The sequence below is a fragment of the Larimichthys crocea genome, chromosome X (assembly GCF_000972845.2).
Source record: "Larimichthys crocea isolate SSNF chromosome X, L_crocea_2.0, whole genome shotgun sequence".
NCBI lineage: Eukaryota > Metazoa > Chordata > Actinopteri > Sciaenidae > Larimichthys > Larimichthys crocea.
This window is the reverse complement of record NC_040020.1, coordinates 22,865,274-22,887,784: the sequence shown is the minus strand read 5'-3', so window position 1 is coordinate 22,887,784 and position 22,511 is coordinate 22,865,274. Positions and strand designations below refer to the sequence as shown.

The 22,511-nt window shown below is 40.0% G+C and overlaps 1 protein-coding gene across 9 annotated transcripts in view; it reads left to right on the top strand.

The window, feature by feature from the left end:
- Positions 1–22,511, top strand: part of LOC104927811 (transcription factor SOX-6) — a 106,759-nt gene that overhangs the window by 56,480 nt on the left and 27,768 nt on the right. For all 9 annotated transcript variants that reach the window (XM_027283127.1, XM_019262421.2, XM_019262420.2 and 6 more), the window contains 4 exons: positions 8,619–8,791; positions 10,937–11,005; positions 19,104–19,224; positions 20,497–20,576. In XM_027283127.1, the coding sequence (XP_027138928.1) occupies positions 8,619–8,791; positions 10,937–11,005; positions 19,104–19,224; positions 20,497–20,576 (443 nt within the window). The remainder of the gene's footprint in view (positions 1–8,618; positions 8,792–10,936; positions 11,006–19,103; positions 19,225–20,496; positions 20,577–22,511) is intronic.

The following is a 22,511-nucleotide window of genomic DNA, read 5'->3' as shown; positions in this document are numbered from 1 at the left end:
AATGATAATGAGTAAACTGCAAGCAATAATATGCAATAAAAAGCTACTTTTGACAAAAACTATTACTATATTATGTGATTCCATTATGCCTGAATGTGAAACATTGATGTGAAAACACATGCAAGCTAATAACCCAGCATATAAATAGGTTAATAAGGTGAAAGGTGAATAAAGTAAATATAAAAGTTATTATAAGCCAGGCTTAAAATGTGACACATGTGGGGGTCTCTGTTCTGTTTGTCTCTCATTCAAGGGGTCCTTGGGATGAAAAAGGTTGAAGACCCCTGATATAGGGCATATAATTTTTGTTTTTTGTTGAAAAATATTGTAGTATTAGTATTAGACTTCAGAAATCATCAGGAAAAATATAGCCTGTTTTTAGAAGTATTACAGTATTTTACTGTAAACTATTCAGGTGCATTATTAGCAGCTCATCAAATGCAGATATTTTCTGATGAAAACAAGTCATTAAAAAAAACAACAACACAGTGAGCCTCACTGATGTGATAGAAATTGGAAAACAGTATCTTCTTAAACATTCGCTTCGCTTTTGTGTTACAACATTGTCTTCAGTGATTTGAACCCACTAACTGCTGCAGAATAAAAGAAAAATACCACGTACCGGGAATGAAACACGTAACTTTGCAAAACTGATTCATTTACAGAGAGGAATTCTTCCTGTCTCCTGAGCTACAGCTAATTCTGTTTGTGTGCTGTAACGTTAGTCACTAACAACTGTGCAGTCGAGCTGCTCTCAGTGAGAGAAACCATTTGTGATCGTCTCCCGTTGAAATGGCAAGCATTTCCTCTGTGGAAAGTGGAAAAAAGGGACGACAGAGAGCCCTCTACAGCAGAACAGCACCGACATTGACTTTCACGCCAGGACAGAGATCTGACTCTCTCTCTGTCGCTCTCTATGTACTGACACACACACACACACCCTTTGCATCTGGTACACATACATTGCTCTATCTGATCACTTATTAAGATCAGGTAGATAAAAAGTTCTTTAACTGAACTAAAAATTAACTTCATATGACATATTTTTATGGTAATATTACAATAAAAGTCATAGTCATAATTTCCAGGTGTGGAATACTTCATCTTTGAATCACTGTCTGTTTTCATCTTAAAGTGGGATATCTGATCTGAATCCAGGTCAAGTACTAGATCGCTCTCTTCATGGACCTTCATAACTTCACTATTTGTTTTCTTATATTATATTGCATATTTTACATGAAGACTTAAATAAAACTATTTTCTTGATGGATTATACTGTCAACTGAAAATGAAAAACCCATAGAATGAGCTTAAGTTCACTCTGTTAACCTCTCTCTCTCAATCTCCACAGAAAGTAACAGTAACAGTAACAGTAATACTTTTCTGTGGTGAATCAAGAAGTCAATCAAAAAAAAGTTCTTTATTCAAAAAAAGATGGCATACACACTGGTAGCTGCATACTTCTGTCTATCTTTCCACTTTTTTTTTACGAGTACAAGGCCATTACATTTTCTTTCTATCTGTTGTAAATTTTACTCACATTTTTTATCGGCTCATTAAAAAATAGTTTGTGACATTTTTAAGCAAACTTCTGTTACTCACAGTCTTGACAGTCTTGAATCCAATACTTAATCATTGTTTTCACTGAATTTTTAATTTTCTTATTTTTTTTAGTTCATAGCTTCTGTTACATATATCGCACATTTTTACATTTTGAATCTTTCATTTTTACCCACTTACAGATCTGTCTTGTTTCCTCCCTCTGTGAACATTTTCTCCTCTTTTCAAATCAGTGTTCCTTATTGACACTCAGATCATCACACAGCAGAACTCAGCTCGAAAAAAAAAAAAACAAGAGGAAAAAGCAAAAGGGAGAAAAGCAGCATTAGAGAGATGAAAATACATCCAAGGACTGTTGCTGCCCTGAGGTTAGCCTCTCAGACAGGGCTTGCTTTCAAACACTGTACAGGTAGTACCGACAAGTACTCATCTACAGTTCATACACTATGTCTTTAATTGCACCTAGTGGTCTAACTGCCGATTGCAGCCGCCTCACCCTCTTTCTCCTAGCCTGAGAGAGAAACTACAGTGGCCAAGAAACACGCAAAAAAACGGAAAGGCCCATTGAAGAGCCAATATTTAGTTTGTCTGTTCTGGGCTACTGTAGAAACATGGTTGTTCAATATGGTGGTCTCCATGGATAAGAACCTGCAGTAGTTGTAGATGTAAAAGCTCACAGGTAACAAAAACAAAACAATTCTTTATTTTTAGATGATTATAAACTAATGAAATCATCAGTTATTCATATTACATTCTGTAATATTCTATCAATTAAAATAAGATTCCCTTAAATCTGACATACCTTTAGACAACTATGTGGGGAAAACCCTGTCTACTAGAAGTTTAAATACAAATAATTTGCTACAGTAAATATGTTTTCAGCAAAATCAGACCAGATTACGTTTATTACGAGCATAAGAACATGTTGTTAATTAACATACCGGGCAATCAGAAAAATGTTGGCTGGACATGAGGCTGGATGTGAACCCTGGAGTCTGCCGTCATAGTCCTGCACTTTGTACTCCTACCATCCATTCCAGCCGTCTCTCTCAACTCCAGTAGATTACATAAAGATAATGATTCATCCATTCAATGAAATGTCTCTGAACATAATCCAGGCAGTTATTATGTTTGTCAGCACAAAGTAAGTGGTAAACCAATTTAGTAATATACATTATAGATGTCACTTTGAGGGAACAGGGTTGGTGGACGGGACACAACCTGGAGATAAATGATGTCTTAGAGAGTGCGCTCAAATCTGATAATAATTCATTAGTCAGCTTGGAACAGCATGATTTTTTAAAAAGAATTTGAGGCAATAAAGTTCTTAAAAATGATCCTCTTCATGATCAGATTTAAAGGCGCAATGTGGACTTTGCTTGTTTACATCCATGTTCACTAGCCTGCAGCCTTTTTCGTCACTGCATATCTTGGCATGTTACCACCACCTGTAGATCACCAGTGGTGACTGTGCATTGAGTCACTAGTAGAAAAACAGCTAATAGCAGTCTAAAACTCCACAGGGTATCTTTAATGGACAGTAATAAAAGCTAAAACATTAAAGGCTCATATTTTACTTCACACAAGATTATCTTTATTGTGCTAAATCATAGCTTTATGCCACAGTACATGTAATTTAATATCGCTGACTGTTAAACGTTAGTGCGGCGTTAGTTTAAAAAAAAACCCTGTTATGATCTCTTAAAATACATTTTGACTCAGGGTCAGTGGAGGGAACAAGACCCAAGACAACAACATGCTTGTTCTATACATAAAGTTGGAATGTGCAGTATATCAATTTATTGTGTGTTAGTTCAAGACACTAATAAACGTGCATAAATATAGCATGTACCAGTACATGCATTCACAGAAATGATCTCACATGAACACACACACACACACACACACACACACACACACACACACACACATTGATGTCTGTTCGTCCAGCTGCATCCTGACCAAAGAAACGCTCTGATTAAATTCAAGGGTCCAAGTCTTTTATTTCTTGATGGCTCAGATGAAGCCCAGTCTGGCTGACCTAAATACACAACACACAACTGTTGCTCTGTGTCTCTTCACACAACAACCTGAACCTATTTGTTCAGTCGCAGTTATTTTTAGGCTGAAGAAAACTGATGATCTCCTTTTTTTTCCTTTTTTTTTTACTGGAGCATTCGTTCAACATGCTTATGTGCAGCATATATGTGTGTTTTTATGGTAGTTATGTATGTGCATGCTTTTTAACTAGAACATGTCTCACTATTGCACACATGCACATCTGGGAATGTGCCCAGAAAATGATTTCACTCTTCAGCTGCAACCCATGGTGCAGCTACAGAAGGACGTTTTTAACACTTCACTTCAGTTTTGGGATTATTCGCTCACTTAGGCATCGTGATCATGTTGTTGTTGGCTGTGACAGGAGGAAAGCTACTTGGTCTTTTGCTGCTGTCTGCCTCAAGGTCCAAACATATCTTAATAAATAAACCTGTAATAATACATTTAATTTTTTCTCCTCCATCTTACAAACAATGTGTTTTTACTCAGGTCGGGCAAAAGTTCCCTGAATGTTTTTTTGCATAATTCTTGGTCAAATCTAGATGATTTTTGCACTAAATATTTCTCTAAAAAAACAAAACAAACTAGGGTTAGGGTTAAACTCAAACCACCACAGAAGACAATAAAAAAGATGATGTGCTCACTTATCCCTACTTTGTGACCAAATGCTTAGATAATAAGTGATGTGTTTGTAATCTTCTAATCGTCTTTACAGTCTTCCACCGCAGCCATTCATCCAACACATTTAAGCATTTTTGAATTTCTTACATTTAAAATATCAAAAAGCTCATTAGAACAGATGGACAGAAAGTGTCTGATTATTCTGTCAGATGCAGGAGCTTGCACATCTGGTAGCCATAATCACACTGTCACTTAAATCAGGCGACTTACCCACTGTAACTTCAGTCCCAGAAAAGTGGTCTGTGCACCGTAAACCTGAAAGTGTGCAGATTCAACTAAACATCTTTGTCTCCTGAGGAAACTGTGACACTTGTTCTGACAAAACGTAGCGACCATATTTGTCTTGGGGCCTGGGGCCTGATGGGAAGTCAAGTGTCAGTGTTTGTTGTGGTGTAACACTGAGGAGAAGTTTTAGTCATACAGTGGAATGCTGGGAGCTTGGTGCACAGATGCCGCCATGAAACATGATGGTTTGGCAGAAGTTCAGGCATGCAGAATCGTCATGAGGTGTGATATTGTGACTGCGTGATGGTTTGTTTGTCTGAATCTTTGTATCAAGGCATGTGTGTGTCATTATGTGTGCTTGTGGGAGTGCAGGGGGCAAAGGGCACTGAAGATTTTGTCATTGTGCAATATATATATAACTGAAAAACAACTAAAAATAATGATTCATGTTGAAACTCACACTTAGTTTAAAAAAACAATATGTAAAAATGTACAGACCTATAAATAATAAGATAATGTGATATATAATATTGTAGCTGTCCAAAGAAAACCATGCATCTCCAAAAGTTGACCTTTTTGAGGTAGCTACATGGATTTCACTGGATGGAAGTTCTTTCTGTCTTTTGCTAAAAACAATAAGAAAAAAAAAGTTTCTCAGTAATACAAGTAAAACAATAAGAGAAGAAAGTGAGTAATGTACAAAAAATAAAAAAATAAAGCAAAACAAATGTAGAATTTAATGAATAGGCAGGTTGGAGAAAAGAAAATCTGGATAACTGAGAGTGATATTTCCTTTAAATTTAATTGGTTGTGATTTTTTAATGTTACAGAAAAAGCTTGATTTGATTCCCAGGAATAAAAACAAACTGAAACATTGTGTAACAAAGTAACAGACATCTCATGCAGAAGTAAGAGTCCTGACATGGTGCTTGGTCTTGGTTCAGAGACGGATAGTCCTCATCAGCCAAAGAGAAGGAGAAAACAGTTAATGGCTTTCTGTTTTGGCTGGTGCCCTCAGCAGGTGTCGGAAATAATCCTGATGGATGGAAAACGGAAAACGTCTGAGATGATTATTGGTGCCAGAAACGTTGAAGGAACGCAAGACGTCGCGTTTGGAATGCGCAACCCGTAATCCACAAAGATGAATCATGGAGCTGTAATCGCAGTTGTTGCGATTACACAATAGGCTTTACATCACTGCAAGGAATGTAGGGAAATAGGAAGAAGTCTGTGTGTGTGTGTGTGTGTGTGTGTGTGTGTGTGTGTGTGTGTGTGTGTGTGTGTGTGTGTGTGTGTGTGTGTGTGTGTGTTATAAGACATGACAGCATTATAAAGTATCCATCAGTGTTGCAAGACTGATTTGGCCAAAGAGACTTGGGAGGGGTGGAGAAAGAACGAAGAGAGGAAGGGAGGTGATAAGAGTGTTGATAAGAGCAAAGGGGAAGAGAGGGGAGGTGATGAAGAGAGGAGAGGTGATTGAGAGAAGCCGATGAGAAAAGAGAGGAGGAGAAGAGATAGAGGAGAGGTGGTGAGCGGAGGGAAGACGCAAAGACAAATGAGCAACTAAAGAGTAGTTGGGTGGAGATGCTGAGAAGAAGAGGAGGAGAGTTTAAAGTAGAAGAGAAGACAGAAATAGAGAGAGAGAGGGAAGAAAGTAAAGGAAAACAGGAGAAGAGAAAGGAAACAAAGATGAGAGAGGAAATGAATAAAAAAATGAAAGAAGAGAAGATAGGAGAGGAGGAAAAGAATAAGGAGAGGCGAGGAGCGACCACATGGAGAAGCTGGACTTGGCAACTGATGGGGAGGTTGTTTGGGGAAAACTGAAAAAAGAAAGAATGAAAGCATGAAAAAAAGAGACAAGAAGAGGAGAATGTTGCCTTTGATACAGGGGTGCTGAGGGGTAATTTCTGTGTGTGTGTGTGTGTGTGTTGGGGGGGGGGGCAGTCTGGGGTACAATAGGGGCTTGACAGGACTACAATGGAGACTCTGTTAGTATGCAGGTAGTGTTGGGGCCACCCTGCAGTCTCCCTACATGGCCCCAGGGCAAGACCTTACACACACACACACACACACACACACACACACACACACACTAGAGGGAGAACTTCCAAACAAGTTAAACTTCAGTGTGGATCTGTACAAGTTTATGTAACACACACATCCGACATACAAAAACATGTTGTGTTTGCACCTATTCACACAATAAAGAAGACTCACACAGAAAGTCCTCTCAACATATTGGCCATGCATGGTGCGCATTCACGCAACAAGAACAGTCTTGTACAAACAGACAACAACATGAGCTCCATAGTCAGGTGGCGTTGTTCTGCATTTGCTGTAGTTGTAAATTGCCCAGGGGTGCTTCTGTCGCCTCTGAGCTTCCATCATCAGTCGCAGTTTTGCTTCTTTAAAGGATGTTGTGATGATGTTTAACCTAATCTCTCAAGCAACATGGATTCACAATGCCATTTTATGCCATTGCTCCATAGACTTCAATTCATTTTTTTATAATGGAAGTCTATGGGAGCCATTTCTTTAATCTGACACTACAATAAACTAAAACCCCTGAAAATTAATCTTGTTACTCATCAATGACATATCCAAGACTGTTATAATCCCCACAAACCAAATCCAATTTGCTTTTTTTTTTTTTTACCAGGGACTTTTCTGGCATTGAAGGGGTTAAAAGTCCTAAATTAATTAAATCAATGGTTTAGGTCAATAGAAGAGAAGTGAATTAGAAGATGATTCATGCAAAAAACAGAAAAAAAACCCCAACTATTGACTATCAAATATGCCTTTTTTATGGCATCAAACACGTTGGACTTTTTTGTCCAATGTGGTAAATGTGCCTGAAAGTTGATTTTCTCAGAGTTGGAAGGTGTCATACAGGATTGGGTTTGGAATTAAAAAATATGTGAAAAATGATTAACCTTTACCAATTTTCAAGGCTCTTGCTAAAAGCACTATGAAATAGTCACAAAACAAAAATCAGAATTGGACAAAAGTGTCCATGTCAGACACAAAGGTTAAAACGTGCTGTTAGCCATGCATTATAACTGCAGAAATTCTCCAAACTTGTCCACATGCTTGACTTCCAACTGTGTTCACTGGTGCATGGGTGGGAAGCAGGTGAGGGATCATCTTCCTGTCACTGAATTAGCAACTCTTTGCAGGAGGAGAGACAAGGGATCTCGGGAGATAGTGTGAATGCCATCGCAAGTGAAGCGTCTTGCTGACACCTTCTAGACCAACAGCAGAGTTAGCAGTGACAAGAACTTTACCGTGGAGGGAACTGGGCATTTCAAAAATGTCGTGCAAAGACAGATAAGATGGAGAGAGTTTCAAATTTTGACATGAATACGATCTGCAGGTATGAAACCCACTAAACAGCCAAACACACACTATAATTTGTAGTGACATGATAGAGCTGATAGTGAAATGATGTAAGGTGATTAAAAAATATATTATCACTGTCTGTTGTTATACAGCCCATATAACATGCTGAGTGTTACTTGTGTTGGCCCTCCTTCCTAAAACCTCCCAAGAATGTGAAAATCATAAACCTGACAAAAGCCTCTAACAGCTACTTATTTAACTCAAAGTGATTTTATTGTTCTTGGGTGCAGACACTAAGTGATAAACATGGATGGCATGTACGGACTAGACATGAGATAATAAGTAGTAAGATGTAACTACAAGTTGGATGATTTATGGGAATTTAGGAATGGGAGTTTCTAAACGGGTTTCATGTTGGCCATACACGTCGGTTTTTTGGGTTTGTTTTTGGAAGCATTTGTTGAAGTTGCTTTTGGTTTGGGGTTTTTTTGTATGAACACAAAAGTTCCAAAGTTCTTCAAGCCAAAGAAGTCATGGAACATTGAACGTCATGAACCATCAGCAAATATTCTGACTTTGTTTGGTTCTTCTTTGTTTTTACAATCTATATTAACAGAAGCAGAACTGGGAGTCCATGCAGTGTTAATACACTGCTTGAGCCACCTTCTACCACCAACTAAATACTGCAGCCTGTTTTTAACGTCACATTATAACACCTCCTTCTCTCCCACTCTCTTCTTAATCCTGTCCAGGTACGCCAGAGTCACTGGAGGAGAAGGAGCGCCAACTTTCCACTATGATCGGTCAGCTGATCAGTCTGAGGGAGCAGCTCCTCTCGGCCCACGACGAGCAGAAAAAGATGGCCGCCTCACAGCTGGAGAAGCAGAGGCAACAGATGGAGCTGGCCAGGCAGCAGCAGGAGCAGGTAGAGAGTGTTGTTTGGGATGTGGATGTTGTTATAGTAGCTATGTTTCTTTGTTATATGATAGCACCCAAACAATCACATTGTTCATGATCTGAGTGTGTGCAGGTTCTAGTTACAAGTATAGCAGTAGTAGTAAGAAAGTGGTTAAAGTAGGTAAAATGCTGAAATATTCCATGATTCCTTTTCTTCATTCCTTCAATATTTTACTAATCATCAAGCAAAAAATATGTGCATTATTACCATATTTTATGACCACAGAAGTCTGCAGGCTTCTACTTCTACCCCCAAATAAAGCTGTTCTGATCCGTTGTTTCACATCCATAGTGCTTGTGTGATGATCTTTATAGATTGGCCGTCTACTGTATGAGTGGTGAGGAGGTAATGTTAAATATGTATAAAAGGCCTAAACAGCTACATTTATACAAGAAGAAAGATCCAGACATACAGATAATATTTAATGATAACTTAGATAATATCCTTTGCTTTATTTGGCTTTTAGTGAAGTTCTGTGTAAAGTTGTAGAAAAAGTCACCGATGCTGATCGTGATGCTGATGCGTGTCTTCACGTGTCAAGCGGTTAAATGAGTGTGTGACAGAATAAGAGAGCGAGTCTAAGTAGAGATGTGTTTAGGTGAGCTGCTCTTTGTTTTTGCTGTTTTCTGACATGTTACTGTAGGTCGGCATATGACAGGCTCTGTTTGGACAAGTTCACACCTCCCATCACAACACATTCCACCTTTCACGGCTTCACAAAGGAACAGGGAAGATGGAGCGAGTGAAAAGAAAGACAGATTCCAATATCAGCCAGTCATTTGGCTGTTGAGACTTGATAGGATAATGCCCTACAGACAAACCCTGAGAAATCTGCCTTTAATGAAATATGACATGTGTGCAAATGGGGCGCCGCCTCCCATTTAGCAGCCTGTAATTACATTTCAGAATAAATATACTAAACGACTCCTCAAGAAAAAAAGAGAGGCAGCTGCTTTACTTTTCTCTTTCGGAGTGGGCGGGATTAAGTAGTTGACATGCTGCCCCTTTAAGGATTTTAACATCACATGAATGGCCGATCCCAGCTGTCCATCACTGGCCAACACTAAGATGTTGTTTATTAGACAATCTGCATCAAAACAAAAGAGGGTGAAATAACGCTGATCGTCCCTCCTATTGATAAGTGTTGATGGGTGTATAGGTTGGGAGTTTCCAGAGGCATGCTGGGTGTTGTTTGTTGGCCTAGTAAACACGTCAATCTCACAGGTTCAGCGTCAGTTAAAAGGTTTGTTCAGGAGCTCTCCATGAGAATCCACCGTGCCTTCTGTCAAACTGAGGCCGAGGTACTTTGAGATAATAATCAAGAGGTCGAAGAGACACCTAACTCACTGCCACTGTACGTCTTCTCTGATTCACTGAACTTCATTCGAGACATTTCTGACCTCACTGGAAGTTTTTTAACACCATGGTTCAGGTGGCACTTTTTATTATATGCATTCTCTGCTTGTCTTACTCACTCAACATTATGACATTTACAGAGTATGTCAAAAATAGATTAGAATTTGCATAATGTTTCAAAAAAGCTGAAGATAAGAATTTACAGAAACTGCAGGCTCTCTTCCACGTCCGTCAAGTTTCTATAGTAGCCCAGAGTGAACAAACCAAACATATTTAGACAAGGCCTTTCGCTTTTGTTGTACGTTTTGCAGCCACTGCACTTTCTTCATTCACACGAGTGAGATGAGGGGTTGCAATCGCTGCGAGATATACCACAAGATCCTACACACTGGTCCTGCTGATTTTTAATAATGCATGCTATTCATAATAAATCGGAACAGATTATCTGAAAAATAAAAAAAAGCAACAACTTGTAAAAGTAAAGAAATGTATACAGGCTTCAGATGACATATTTTATCTGAATTTCATCCTGCAGAAACCATCTTGAGGTAAAAGATCATAGGTGTAAATCAGTGTTGTAATTCATTGTACAACAATCAGATATATACATAATGAGTCCTACTTATCATTCATCTTCTCAGAATTATGGGGAAAAACATAAGACAGAAAAAAGACACATATTTTATTATGATTATTATTTAATTTTATTCACATTTTTTTCATTAACATTTTTCTTTATCTCTTGTGTGTGTGCAGATCGCCAGACAACAGCAGCAGCTCCTGCAGCAGCAGCACAAGATAAACATTCTCCAACAACAGATCCAGGTTAGTAGGCAGATACACCTCCCCACCTACCCACACCCACACACACACACACACTTCTTTTGTTCATTCCTAACATTTTTGAGCTGACTCCTCGTGCCCTCGTGCACACTGGCCTCATCGTCTCTTCTTTGCTGTATCCGTCTGTGTGAGGACGCTTTTAGTTTCTCCTCCGTCTATGTTCCTCCTCTTCTTCGGGAGGTTGTGACCTTCTCTCTTATGATTTGCCTGCTATTTGGAGGCACAGCAGTCACTTCAAACCAGCTTTAATACTGAGACATTCAGATACACACACACCCGCACATACAATAACACACAATGGTGACCCGGTAATTGCCCTGGTCATGGCTGGATCATTTACTGCTGCATTGATCACTCAACGATCGATATCCCAGCATCCTTTAGGCTTCTTCCTACTCTTTTTCCTTCTCCAGCTGTCTATTTATCAACATGCGTTTCTTCTCTTCACCCCAACATGCACTCCTCTCTCTATCTGTTTCAATCAAACATTTTATTTTATCGTCATACATATACTCTCAGCTCCTGTTGCGCCTCTGTTGTTTCTTTTTTCTATTTACTCTTTTTGTAGCTTTCATAAATCGAGCCCATAACAATGTATCGAAGGAAACAAACAATATCAGCTTAACAAGAAAAAGACAAGCATAAACAGTATATCTTTTACCTCGAGGCACATGCAGATAAAAAACGATCACTTTCTGTCTCCTTCACACTTTTTTTTTTTTTTTTACCCCTGATTCAATTTCTTTGTTTTCCTTAATTTACTTTTATTCTTCCTTCTCTCATTGCTGCATCTGATACATCGAGCCACCTGATTCACTGAGATTCTTGATCCGTGTATATACATACATACTCACCAAGAAATTACCACCATCTGGGAACCAAATGGTGGTACATTTGCTCACTGTGGCTCGAAGCCAGCTTGTATTTCATCGGTTTATTTTTTGTAAGTGGTTGGATTGCTGCTGAATTAAATCGGCGCGTGAGACTGATCTGAATCCACTTGCTGCTGTGACTGCTGCTTTAGCCTCATCTCGGGCCCCGTTTACCCCCCATGGATCCAGAGCTTTGGATCTCTCTATGTTCCGGAGGTGAGATCTAGTTAACAAGGGCTCCCCCCTCCCTCCCCTCCTCCTTCTTCTTCTTCTTTTTTTTTATTACGACGCCCTACCCTTGGATCTTAATAAAGCTTGCATCGGACTTCATTAGGCCTCTGAGCCCCAGGGGAGAGCGAGACCATAAAAAACAGCTCCTACTCGGATCCTCTTCCACACTGTGAAGCATGGATACTGTGTCCTGTTTGGTTTCGAGGATGAAGGGCTGTGCAGAAAATAGCTCCTGAGAGCAGCATGTTAGCATGTAGAGCTAAAGAGGCGTCTGCTGTAAATTCAGAGGAAAGCTATTCCACTTCATTACTTGTTTCACACTTCCTTTCTATGTTTTAAAATACTTAAATCAGCTCTTTAGTATATGCACAGAAATAAATGCATCTCGCAGACCAAAAGAAAGTATTTGTTTTCATTGAAAAGTTGCTAAATATGATATGCATCACAACTGGGTGTGTGGCAACTTATTTTTAAAACAATAGCATTTCTTCATGAACAACCCCAGCTTAGTAAGGAGCATATGGCCTATCTAGTAGAGGTTTAGAATTATTATGGCTAAGCTCCAGGGCTTAGTCACTGGGGTACGGGCTGTTTACGCTGTGTCGGATGTGTGTTGGCTTTAAACACACAGGCAGCGCTGCACCGGTCTGTTTCCACTTATCAAATCCAGACCTGAGCTCCTCTCAGGCCAATACTCAGAGGAGCTGACCAAATGCTACTGTTTCAGCTGAGAAGAATAGTCCTCAGTGTGGTAAAGCCACTTTTAAGAAGTGCCTGTTGTTGTTCATATCTTAATTTGAAACACCAAATGTTGTCCAGATGGGAAAAATAAGAAATCTAAAAAAAAAAACAAGCTATTGCTCGAAAAGTTGCAACTCCCTGATGTCCACACGCTGTCTGTTACATCATCACAGCAAATCAAATTAACCAACCTTCGGTGATTAATTAACATTAATTTGATGACTTCTTATCATAAATTTTCAAAAGTTTTATAGATCTAAGATCTCTAAGGTCTTATCTGTATTTGATTTGTGAATAGAGACAATGAGGACTCAGCGGGGAGTGGCCCCTCTTTCTGCCTCTCGTCGTTCCTTCTCCTTCTCTCTCTCTGGTCGGCGGATGGTGTCAGTGTGTTTGTCAGCGAGTGCGGTGCGGTGTGGTGGGGGGAGGGAGGGGAGCGTAGTTCAAAGTGACCCAGGTTCCTGTCATGTGGTTTTAAATGGTGTGGAGAACCAGCGGGGATGTCCACGGGTTAAAGAAATGCTTCCGAAGGCCCCATTCTGATAGATATGGTTACACACAGACACGCATGCACACACAACCACGTGAAGAAACACACTAAACAAATGATATCAATACATAAAATGCACACACATGCATGCAAATGCTCTCTCTCTCTCTCTCTCTCTCTCTCTCTCTCTCTCTCTCACACACACACACACACAAACACACACACACACGCACACACACATACACACATATGTACTTGCACATCAGCAGGCATCTGATATTAACTTAAAGTAGAGGCTGTTGGTGCATGAATGCACACATGTGGACAGTTTCTATATATTCCCCTGATGCACACACACACAAAAAAAACACACTTGCTTAAAAAGCACACATGCATATAGGCACACACACACACAGACACACACACACACACTGTGGTGGTGGGCCCTTTGTGTGCCGTAGGCAGAGCGGCCCAGCCCAGCCTGGTGGCTGACAGGCATGTGTCTTTGTTAAGTCAGTTCCTATAATGGCTCTCATATGTGGCCCATTTCCTTCAGGCCCACAAAGGCACAGGCCCTAACCACACCGCCCGGGCCCTAGCTAACAGGCTAATTAATGACTGCAAAGCCGCACTCCTCCTCCTCCTCCTCCTTCTTCCCTCTGTTCTTCGTTTATAACTCCTCTGTCTCCTCCTTCGCCTGCCCTCCTCCTCCTCTCCTCTCCTCGAGTCCCCTGAATGTTGTTTTTGTTTTTTGTTTTTACTTTTCAATTTCATCTTGTCGTGTTATTGTTGTATGTGTGTGTGTGTGTGTGTGTGTGTGTGTGTGTGTGTGTGCGCGTGTGTGATTTAGTCAACATTCTGTACCATAATTACAATATGCTGCCCCCTGTTGAAACACCATTAGCCCACCGTTTGCGTTGTTTACATTGAGATATGATTTTGACCATAATCTTTTAACTTTTGCCACAGAGCTGGCAGTGTGTGACAGCTAATGAGTAATGCTTAAGAAACTGTAATAGTTATTAATGTGTCATAATAGTAAATCTCTTCACTCGCCGTTGTTAGTCCGAATCAAAGCTGGAAGCTCGTTCACAAAGCACTGACGTTACGTGAGGTGCTGAATAGTCTTCGTACCTAAACCTGTTTCAAGACAAACATGATAATCACACACACACACACACACACACACACACACACACACACACACACACACATACACACACACACACACACACACTCACACACATGCATAAGAACTAATGGAGCAGGCAAATGGCTGTTAGATAGACAGGCAGCTCCTACGTCAGCACATACAGCTTCAGACACAATGACTCGGAAAGCCATGGAAGGCCCATAACATCGATTGGACTCACCAGCTATGGAGAATGGCTAACTCTTGACTTTACAATGGCCCTCATTCCAGTGTATTAACCTGTGTGTTAGCCTATATAAAAATGCTATAAGCATACTGTAATTCTGTACGCTTCAATTAAAATCACCTCTAGTGTCACTGTGCTCATGTGGCTGTAGCAAGATGGGGAAAGAACAAACTGAACAGTGTAATTATTCGCCAACTGTATGTTCTTTAGGCTACATTAAGCAAAGTCTGACCACTAGGGGGCAGAAGGACACTATAACCACCGTAAAAACTGGCATACCGTGTAACTATGGCTAGCAAATGGTCGATACTTAGTGTTACACCTAATATAGGCCTAGCATTAGATTAAGATTAGAATATCTAAAATTTGTCAGCATCCATGATCCCCAAAATTTTGTAGCTGTTATTACATTTTTAGAATTAGTTTATTAGTTAATAGTTAAGTTTAAATGTTTAGTCAGTAGAATGACAGATATCTTAGGTCATTTTTTTACATTTGGCTACAGATGCTGACTAAGCATCATTTATCTGTATGAATTTGCAGATCGTTAGCTCAAGTGAAGTGCTGGATAAAATCAAGGGATGCACGGTTCCTACCTGCCAACTGCACAACCAGACGACTACATTTCTTTCTTTCTCTTCTCTCCATCTCAAGCACATCAACGTACAGACGCACCACACATGTACTCATTGCCCTCAAACTTTGCTGCCTGTACACAAGAGGACCATTAATTCTGAGTGTGTGTCTGCGTGTGTACACATGTTCCTTGTGCCTAGGTGTGTATGTCGATGTGTCTGGTGGGCAGTTAGAGGAAGGGGGCCTTGTGTTTTCTTAGGGGCTGAGCAGAGCGGGGGCCCCCGCAGCACAACCTTCCCCAGTCCATTCATCCAGTGCCCCCCCCCCCTCACATCGGTAAAAGAAGATCTTTGTGTGTTTGCGCTGGTGAAGCAGCCCAGTCAGTCCCAGTGTTCCCAGAGGAATACAATGAATGGGAGCATTTTGTCCCACTCTATAACCCCCCCACCCCCACTTCTCTTCTTCTTCTTCTTCTTCTTTTTTTTTTTTTGCCATTCGGACACACAGACTCGTTTTTATTCTCTCTTCATTCCCTTTTCTCTGTGTCACAAGACGTTGACTTGTGTGTGTGTGTATGTGTGTGTGTTGGAGTGTGTATAGGAATGCTTTAAAAGTACCCTGAACTTCCAGTGTGTGTGTGTGTGTGTGTGTGTGTGTGTGTGTGTGTGTGTGTGTGTGTGTGTGTGTGAGATGAGGGCCTCACAAGTAATCTTTGATTTTTTTGGACTGTGACCTAAACAACACTGCCTGAATAACTGGTCAGGTGATGAACACTTGTAACTGCACGCTTACCAAACAATATTAACTGTGGATAATAGAGACATCTGATGCCCTGCTGTGGCACATACGTGTGCTCATACATGTACATACAATTTCAAACCCTGACCCTACAAACCAGCCTTTGATGAGGTGAAGACCAACCAAACCAAAATGTCCGAAAATGTCCTGCCTCTCAAGGCCTAAAACTCTGATTAGTCCTTGTAAAGATAGAATGCATACAAAGACCACGCACACTATTTTCCTTTGAAAACCTAATTAAGTCAAATAATGCGAGTTCACAAAGTACCTTCCCTCCAAAGAACCTAATAAACAAAGGAACAAAAGAAATAAACTTTATTAAATTTGTTCTCACAAGGACAGAACATGGAGGCACAAATACAAAACCAACCTTACAGCAATTATGTTCATCTTAAAAAAAAAAAAACAAAAAATCAAAAACTAATACGAAAATAATAAGATGTAATCATAATAGAGATGATGCGCGCATGACGATATTCTATATCTATTATAGATATATATATATAAATTATGCTGAAATTGGAAATGCATTGTCACTGAGTGCAATTGTGGTGTTTTTAGAAATGATGTTGAAGTTCTGTTTTGTGAGTAGGTTATATTACAGTTTTATTTTTATAATCTCAATGATATTTTTTGGAATAGCTAATTAATTGTTTCATCTATCAAACAATTGAAAGTTCCCAGCACTCAAAATTACATCTTGAAGTCACTTGTTTGTCTTCAAGCCTTCACATTTTAGGAGCTGGAACCTGAAGGAACACGGCTTGGGAACTGGACGGTGGCTGGTTCAACTCCATCATAGACCACAATATAGGAGGTAGACTGGAAGCTGGAGACATACCACTTCACCTCCTGGGCACTGCTGACAAGCCCTTGTGCAACCTATACTTTTTGGGCACTGCTACACAGCAGTGCATCACTCCACCATCTCTCCACATTTGCATGTGTATAAGCCCTGTGTGTGTGTGGTTTTATTTCAGGCATACACGTGTAGAAAAGGAATTTCCTCATCGTGGATTAATAAAGTCAGTCTTTATTCTTATTGAAATGCTTTTTGCTCTCAAAATGCTCTACAGATTTAATCAATAATAAGATTTATTGTAGATTCATTTTCTCTTGATCTTCTTATAGATCAACTAAATACACAAGTCAAGGATGGTCCTGTTCAGCTCTCTCTATTTATTCATGCTCTTTGAACCTCCCTACGACAAACCATTTCATCTACCCACCCCCTCACACACACACACAGGCTCACCATAAACAACCCAGAACATGGTCATCTGATTCAACAACTTAACCCTGCCGCACAAATTGAAGGGAATACTGTAACCACACAACATGCTGATTGTGTAAATCTAGCCTCTAATGATGAACTGTCCCAGGAAGACAGTGGGAGGGGTCAGTGTGGTTAATGAATTGGTAATAAAGGAGATGAATGGAGGTACATGGCATTGAATGGAGAGAAGGGGGAAAATGGAGAGAGAAAGAGAGGTGTCAATAAGCGTTCATCTTAAAGAATAACACAGTAAAGGAAAGAAGAGAAGAGAGGGACAGACGGGAGGAAGAGCACAAATAAGAAATGGAATGGAAAAAAGAGGCTCAGAGCTAAGACAATGAGACAATTAAATACAGGCAACAGACAAATAAAAACTAGAAAATTCTACCGATAAAAAAAAAGATGGGTAAAAGAGGTAGATGAAGTAATAGTTCTAAAAGCCTGAGAAAAAATGCAGAATTTAATAGATTCTTCTGTCTCACTTATGAGAGGCGATGAGGTGAAGTTTTGTACGAAAAGAAATTCAGATACAGCAACTCCATATAATATTGTTGCTGGTTTTTACTGATAAATCAATCAATCAAGTAATCCAAATCTTCTTTTTTTTAAATAATCTGAATCTGTCCAACTGAAAGTATTGACGTTCACCTACTTTGCATTTTATTTGAATGCCTTTAGTATGAAAAACTATCAGTAACGGTAATCATAACTAACAGTAATGAGCAGAAAAGAGGACAAAGATGAGAAAAGGAGACACAAGTGAAAAATGCAAGTAAAGAGACAGAAAGGAAGAGATAAAGAAGAGATGGAGGGGAAGAGAGTGAGACAGTCCAGCAGTTAAGCACAAGCAGCCCTAATAGATTCCCGCAGGCTCATCTTTGATATGCTCTCGTCAGTTGGAGCCCCCCGTCTCTTAACTCAGTCGAACTCACAGTTTTTAAGAGTCTTTCAAGCCGACATGAAAGGCAGCTGTTACTTCTCTCTGTTGTTTTAAAGGCATTTTGTTCAACATTTCTACACTTGTCTCTCAAGAATGTGAGTCTTTATTTGTTGTTTGGTTTCTTGCTGTCCAGTTCATTCTCTTATGTTTTGTTCTTTTTACTCTATATCAGCTGTTTGTTTGTTTTGTCAGCTATATCTCTGAATATTGCTCTTTTTATATATTTTTTATTTTTATTTTTCAATTGTTCTTTATTCCCCCTTTCAAAATCAGAATCAGGTGTATTGCACAGAGAAGGGATTTGTCTTGGTGTTTTGATGCATAACACACATTTAGTAAAATATAATGAAGCTAAAAATCAAGAACCAGAAGAAATAAATATGTTTTAAAATGACAAGCTGTACAGTTTCCTTCGCTCTTCATGACTTTCCTGAAGTATTTTGCGTTCTTTCTTGCTCAATCTTCTCTTTTTTCTTTATACCTTTCTTTACTTTACATCTTTTTGTCATGGCTGCACATTTACAGTAGTATTCGTCGTCATCATTTTTTTAAGGTTTTCATTTCATTCTTTTTGTTGCATGTTGTGTGAATTTATGCAGCAGTTTGTAGGACATTGGTAGTTATTGATTCGGAGTGGTCATGTGTCCATCAAGGTGTTTTTAGATACCTCGTCCCATATTTATGACACATTTCATGGAAGGACATTAAACATCAGCCTTGTCTCTCTCTCTCTCTCTCTCTCTCTCTCTCGCTCTCTCGCTCTCTCTCTCTCTCTAGGTTCAGGGTCACATGCCTCCTCTGATGATCCCAGTGTTTCCTCACGACCAGCGGTCTCTGGCTGCTGCTGCTGCCGCACAGCAAGGCTTCCTCTTCCCACCAGGAATGTCCTACAAGCCAGGTATACCCACACACAGACAAAAACACAAACACACACACACACACACACACACACACACACACACACACACACACACACACACACACACACACACACACACACATACACACACACACACCCTGAACAATTGCCAGCAAGATTACTGGCATGTGTTAAGGAAATATATGTTTTCTGGATAAACATTGACTCCCATCAAACAAAACCTCTACATCTCAGTTCTCGTTAACTATAAAAGAAACAGCAGGTCTCTTGCGCTCTCTTTGACGCTTGCGCGCGCTCACACACACACAAACACTGGAATCCCAGTCTATGTTAATGAGGTATGTCAGGTGAGGAATGTTCTTGAAATGAGTGGAGAGATTTACAAGCTTTGCTTGTTCACGTCAGGAACAATACATTGGACACAGCAAGGAGTGGAATGTCTCTTTTATGACTTGCTGAAAGCATGTCAGTTGCACAACACATCTGCAACATGGAATTTCACACTTTCTCACACACACACACTCGAGCATGATCTCCTTTGTCAGACAGACAAAAAAACATTCCCAAAAACACATTCCAGGCATTTCGTGTACGTTGCATGTGTAAGTAATCCACAGGGATTTTGGGCAAACAGACGCAACCAAAAATACACACTTCCAGGCGCACAACTTCTTATTGCAGGATTCAGTGGCACCACCTGCTTTCTTCCTCTCTCCTCGTCCTTCACACATTCCTTTCTTCCATGCATTCCTCCAGGTGCTCACTTGGTGCTACGCACCACTGACCCTCCATGCTTCATACAGAATAATCCATGTTTATTTGTACTGCATGAACATGCACTCCCACAGGGCTGCAAAGAGAGGCAGAAATGAAGGGATTGGGATTAAAAAGCCATTATTCCACACTCTTTGACTTTGCTCTGTTTTCAACAAAGGCTCGGACATGGAAAGCCTTTTAGTGACGAGCAGTAGGGGTTATACGGACTGTTCGTATACAAATTTATGAGTGCATCCCAATGAGCGAGCGCTGGACTTGAACTCCGCTCGCCCTGGTCTCAAGCACCCATGTCTACGGACAATGAGCGAATTAGCCTTTGAATAAAACACACGTGACCCTTCATGTTTCATTTGTCGTGCATAAAAACATGAGAGAAAGAGAGGAACAAGGGAAGAGACAAAGGGTGAGACAGACAGAGGCTAGCTGAAGGTAAAATGCAGGTTAGTTCTTGTGCAGTAATCTGCCTCCCCTCTGCCTCTCTATACAATATGTGTTGTTTTGGTTTTTCAACAGGTGAGAATTACCCCATGCAGTTTATTCCATCTACAATGGCAGCTGCAGCGGCGTCTGGACTCAGCCCGTTACAGCTACAGGTAAGACGAAAACACCTGGACTCCTTTGATTTAATCAAAATCACCACAATATCTGAAGAAAACTAAAGCTGTGTACATGGCTACCACTACATAAGTCAGAAAACATATCTTTTGTAGTTGGGTTGGACCACCCTTTAAAATTAAATTGGATGAGAAGGGTGAGTAATACCTTCCTACAACAAAGTGGTGGAGACGAGCAGAAAGTGTTCTGGTGAAAAGTCAGGGTGTGGAGGGCGGTGGTCATGTGTCTATCTGTGCGTGAGATATTCTTCAGTTTCACCTGAAATTACAACTCGTAGGAACCCACCCAGGAAAAGTGTTTTTAATTCTTGAGTAAACTTTTTGACATTGTGCCATGACTAAAACATGCTTATCTTGTCTAAGTCCTGAACCCTGGTCATGCTATTGTACGCAAAGACGTTACATAATTTTGTTCTTAGAGATGATGTCAGTAATAACAAGCAAAGCAAACTAAAGAAGTGCCTCTTCAATATCAGTGATGATAACTCCAGTGTTTCACAACCAAATAAACAACTGCAGGAGAAGCAAAGTTTTAAACCAGCAGCAGGAACAAAGAGGTTGAGTGTGACGGTTTGTACACTCACAAAGTACATATGGATCTAATCCTGAGGGTGTAACCAGTAGGCCAGAACCCAAGACAATTGTACAGAAGTGAGTTGATAAATAGAAAAGACAGTCAAGATAAGGAGCTTTGGCAAACTAAATGGAACTCCTACTTGTTCTAACCTCGCCCTGAGTTCAAGTGGGAAAAAAAACAAAAAACCTGCAACATTTTCAAAAAATAAAACTTTCTATGCTTCCTATCCGTTGCCAACTTAAATGACACAATAGTGATCTAATCTATACCTGATGCATGAAACCTTTTATATCTTGCATATGAGATCTAGAGGCCAAGGCAGTAATACAACCTTTTGTGTGTCTGATAGATTTTACCTGGGAAAAAAACACTTACAATATAAAAGAAGAAGCTATTTTGCATAAGAAGTCATAGCCGTCATGACTGCACTGTTAAAAAAACTTGTCAAACTGTGTGACTGACAGGTGATCTTTGGAAAATGCAGACTCTTAAGCACAAAACATACTACTAAAATAAAAAAACACAATTGCATCTAAAATAGTGATTTGCCTGCAACTTTGGTTCTTTGTACTACTAACTAATATTCTCAGCTGCTCCATGTTACAGTATATGCCTATAAATACCTCCCAGAAATATGAGCAGTGTTTTATGTTTGAAGGAGTGGAAAATGCTGGAGGAGGCCCAGCACGCATTAATGGGGGTTCAGCCTCATTTCTTAATTAATTTGAATGGAGTTAACTTTTTTTTTCAATAAAACAACATGACGCTTTGGTTAAAGACGAAGCTCTATAGGCCGACGCTAACGTGCTAGCCCGCTTATCTGCTTGCCTGTCAGCTGTGTCAGACAAAAGCCGCTGTGATGAATCACAGAGGAATTCCGCCCCACCAGCACAACACCTGGCCCAGGCAATTCATCAAATATTTTATTGCTGCTTGACACCTGTGGTTTGAGAATGGCACTTATCCATAATGGTTATCATAGAACATATTTGCAAAGAAAGAAGAAAAAAAAGTGAAACAAAAACAAAACAAAAAAGAAGAATGAAATCGCTACTCCCTAAAGGCGGTTTGGAATTTCTCAACACGACTCCGTCACCCCTCCTGCTGTACCTACTATCAGCTGATAGAACAAAAGTCCTCAAAAGCTTTTTCATTGGCAAACAATATTGCTTCATCATGTCAGTCATTACCATAGCATGGCTTTTGGATGTTACAAGAATCCTTATCTCAGTTTTTTCAATTTGAATTGTGGTTTTCGCTTATCGAGGCCCTCATTAGCCTCTATTGACTTAGCAAAGCGCCGTGCTGCGCTGAGGGGAACGGAGCCTCGGCGCAGC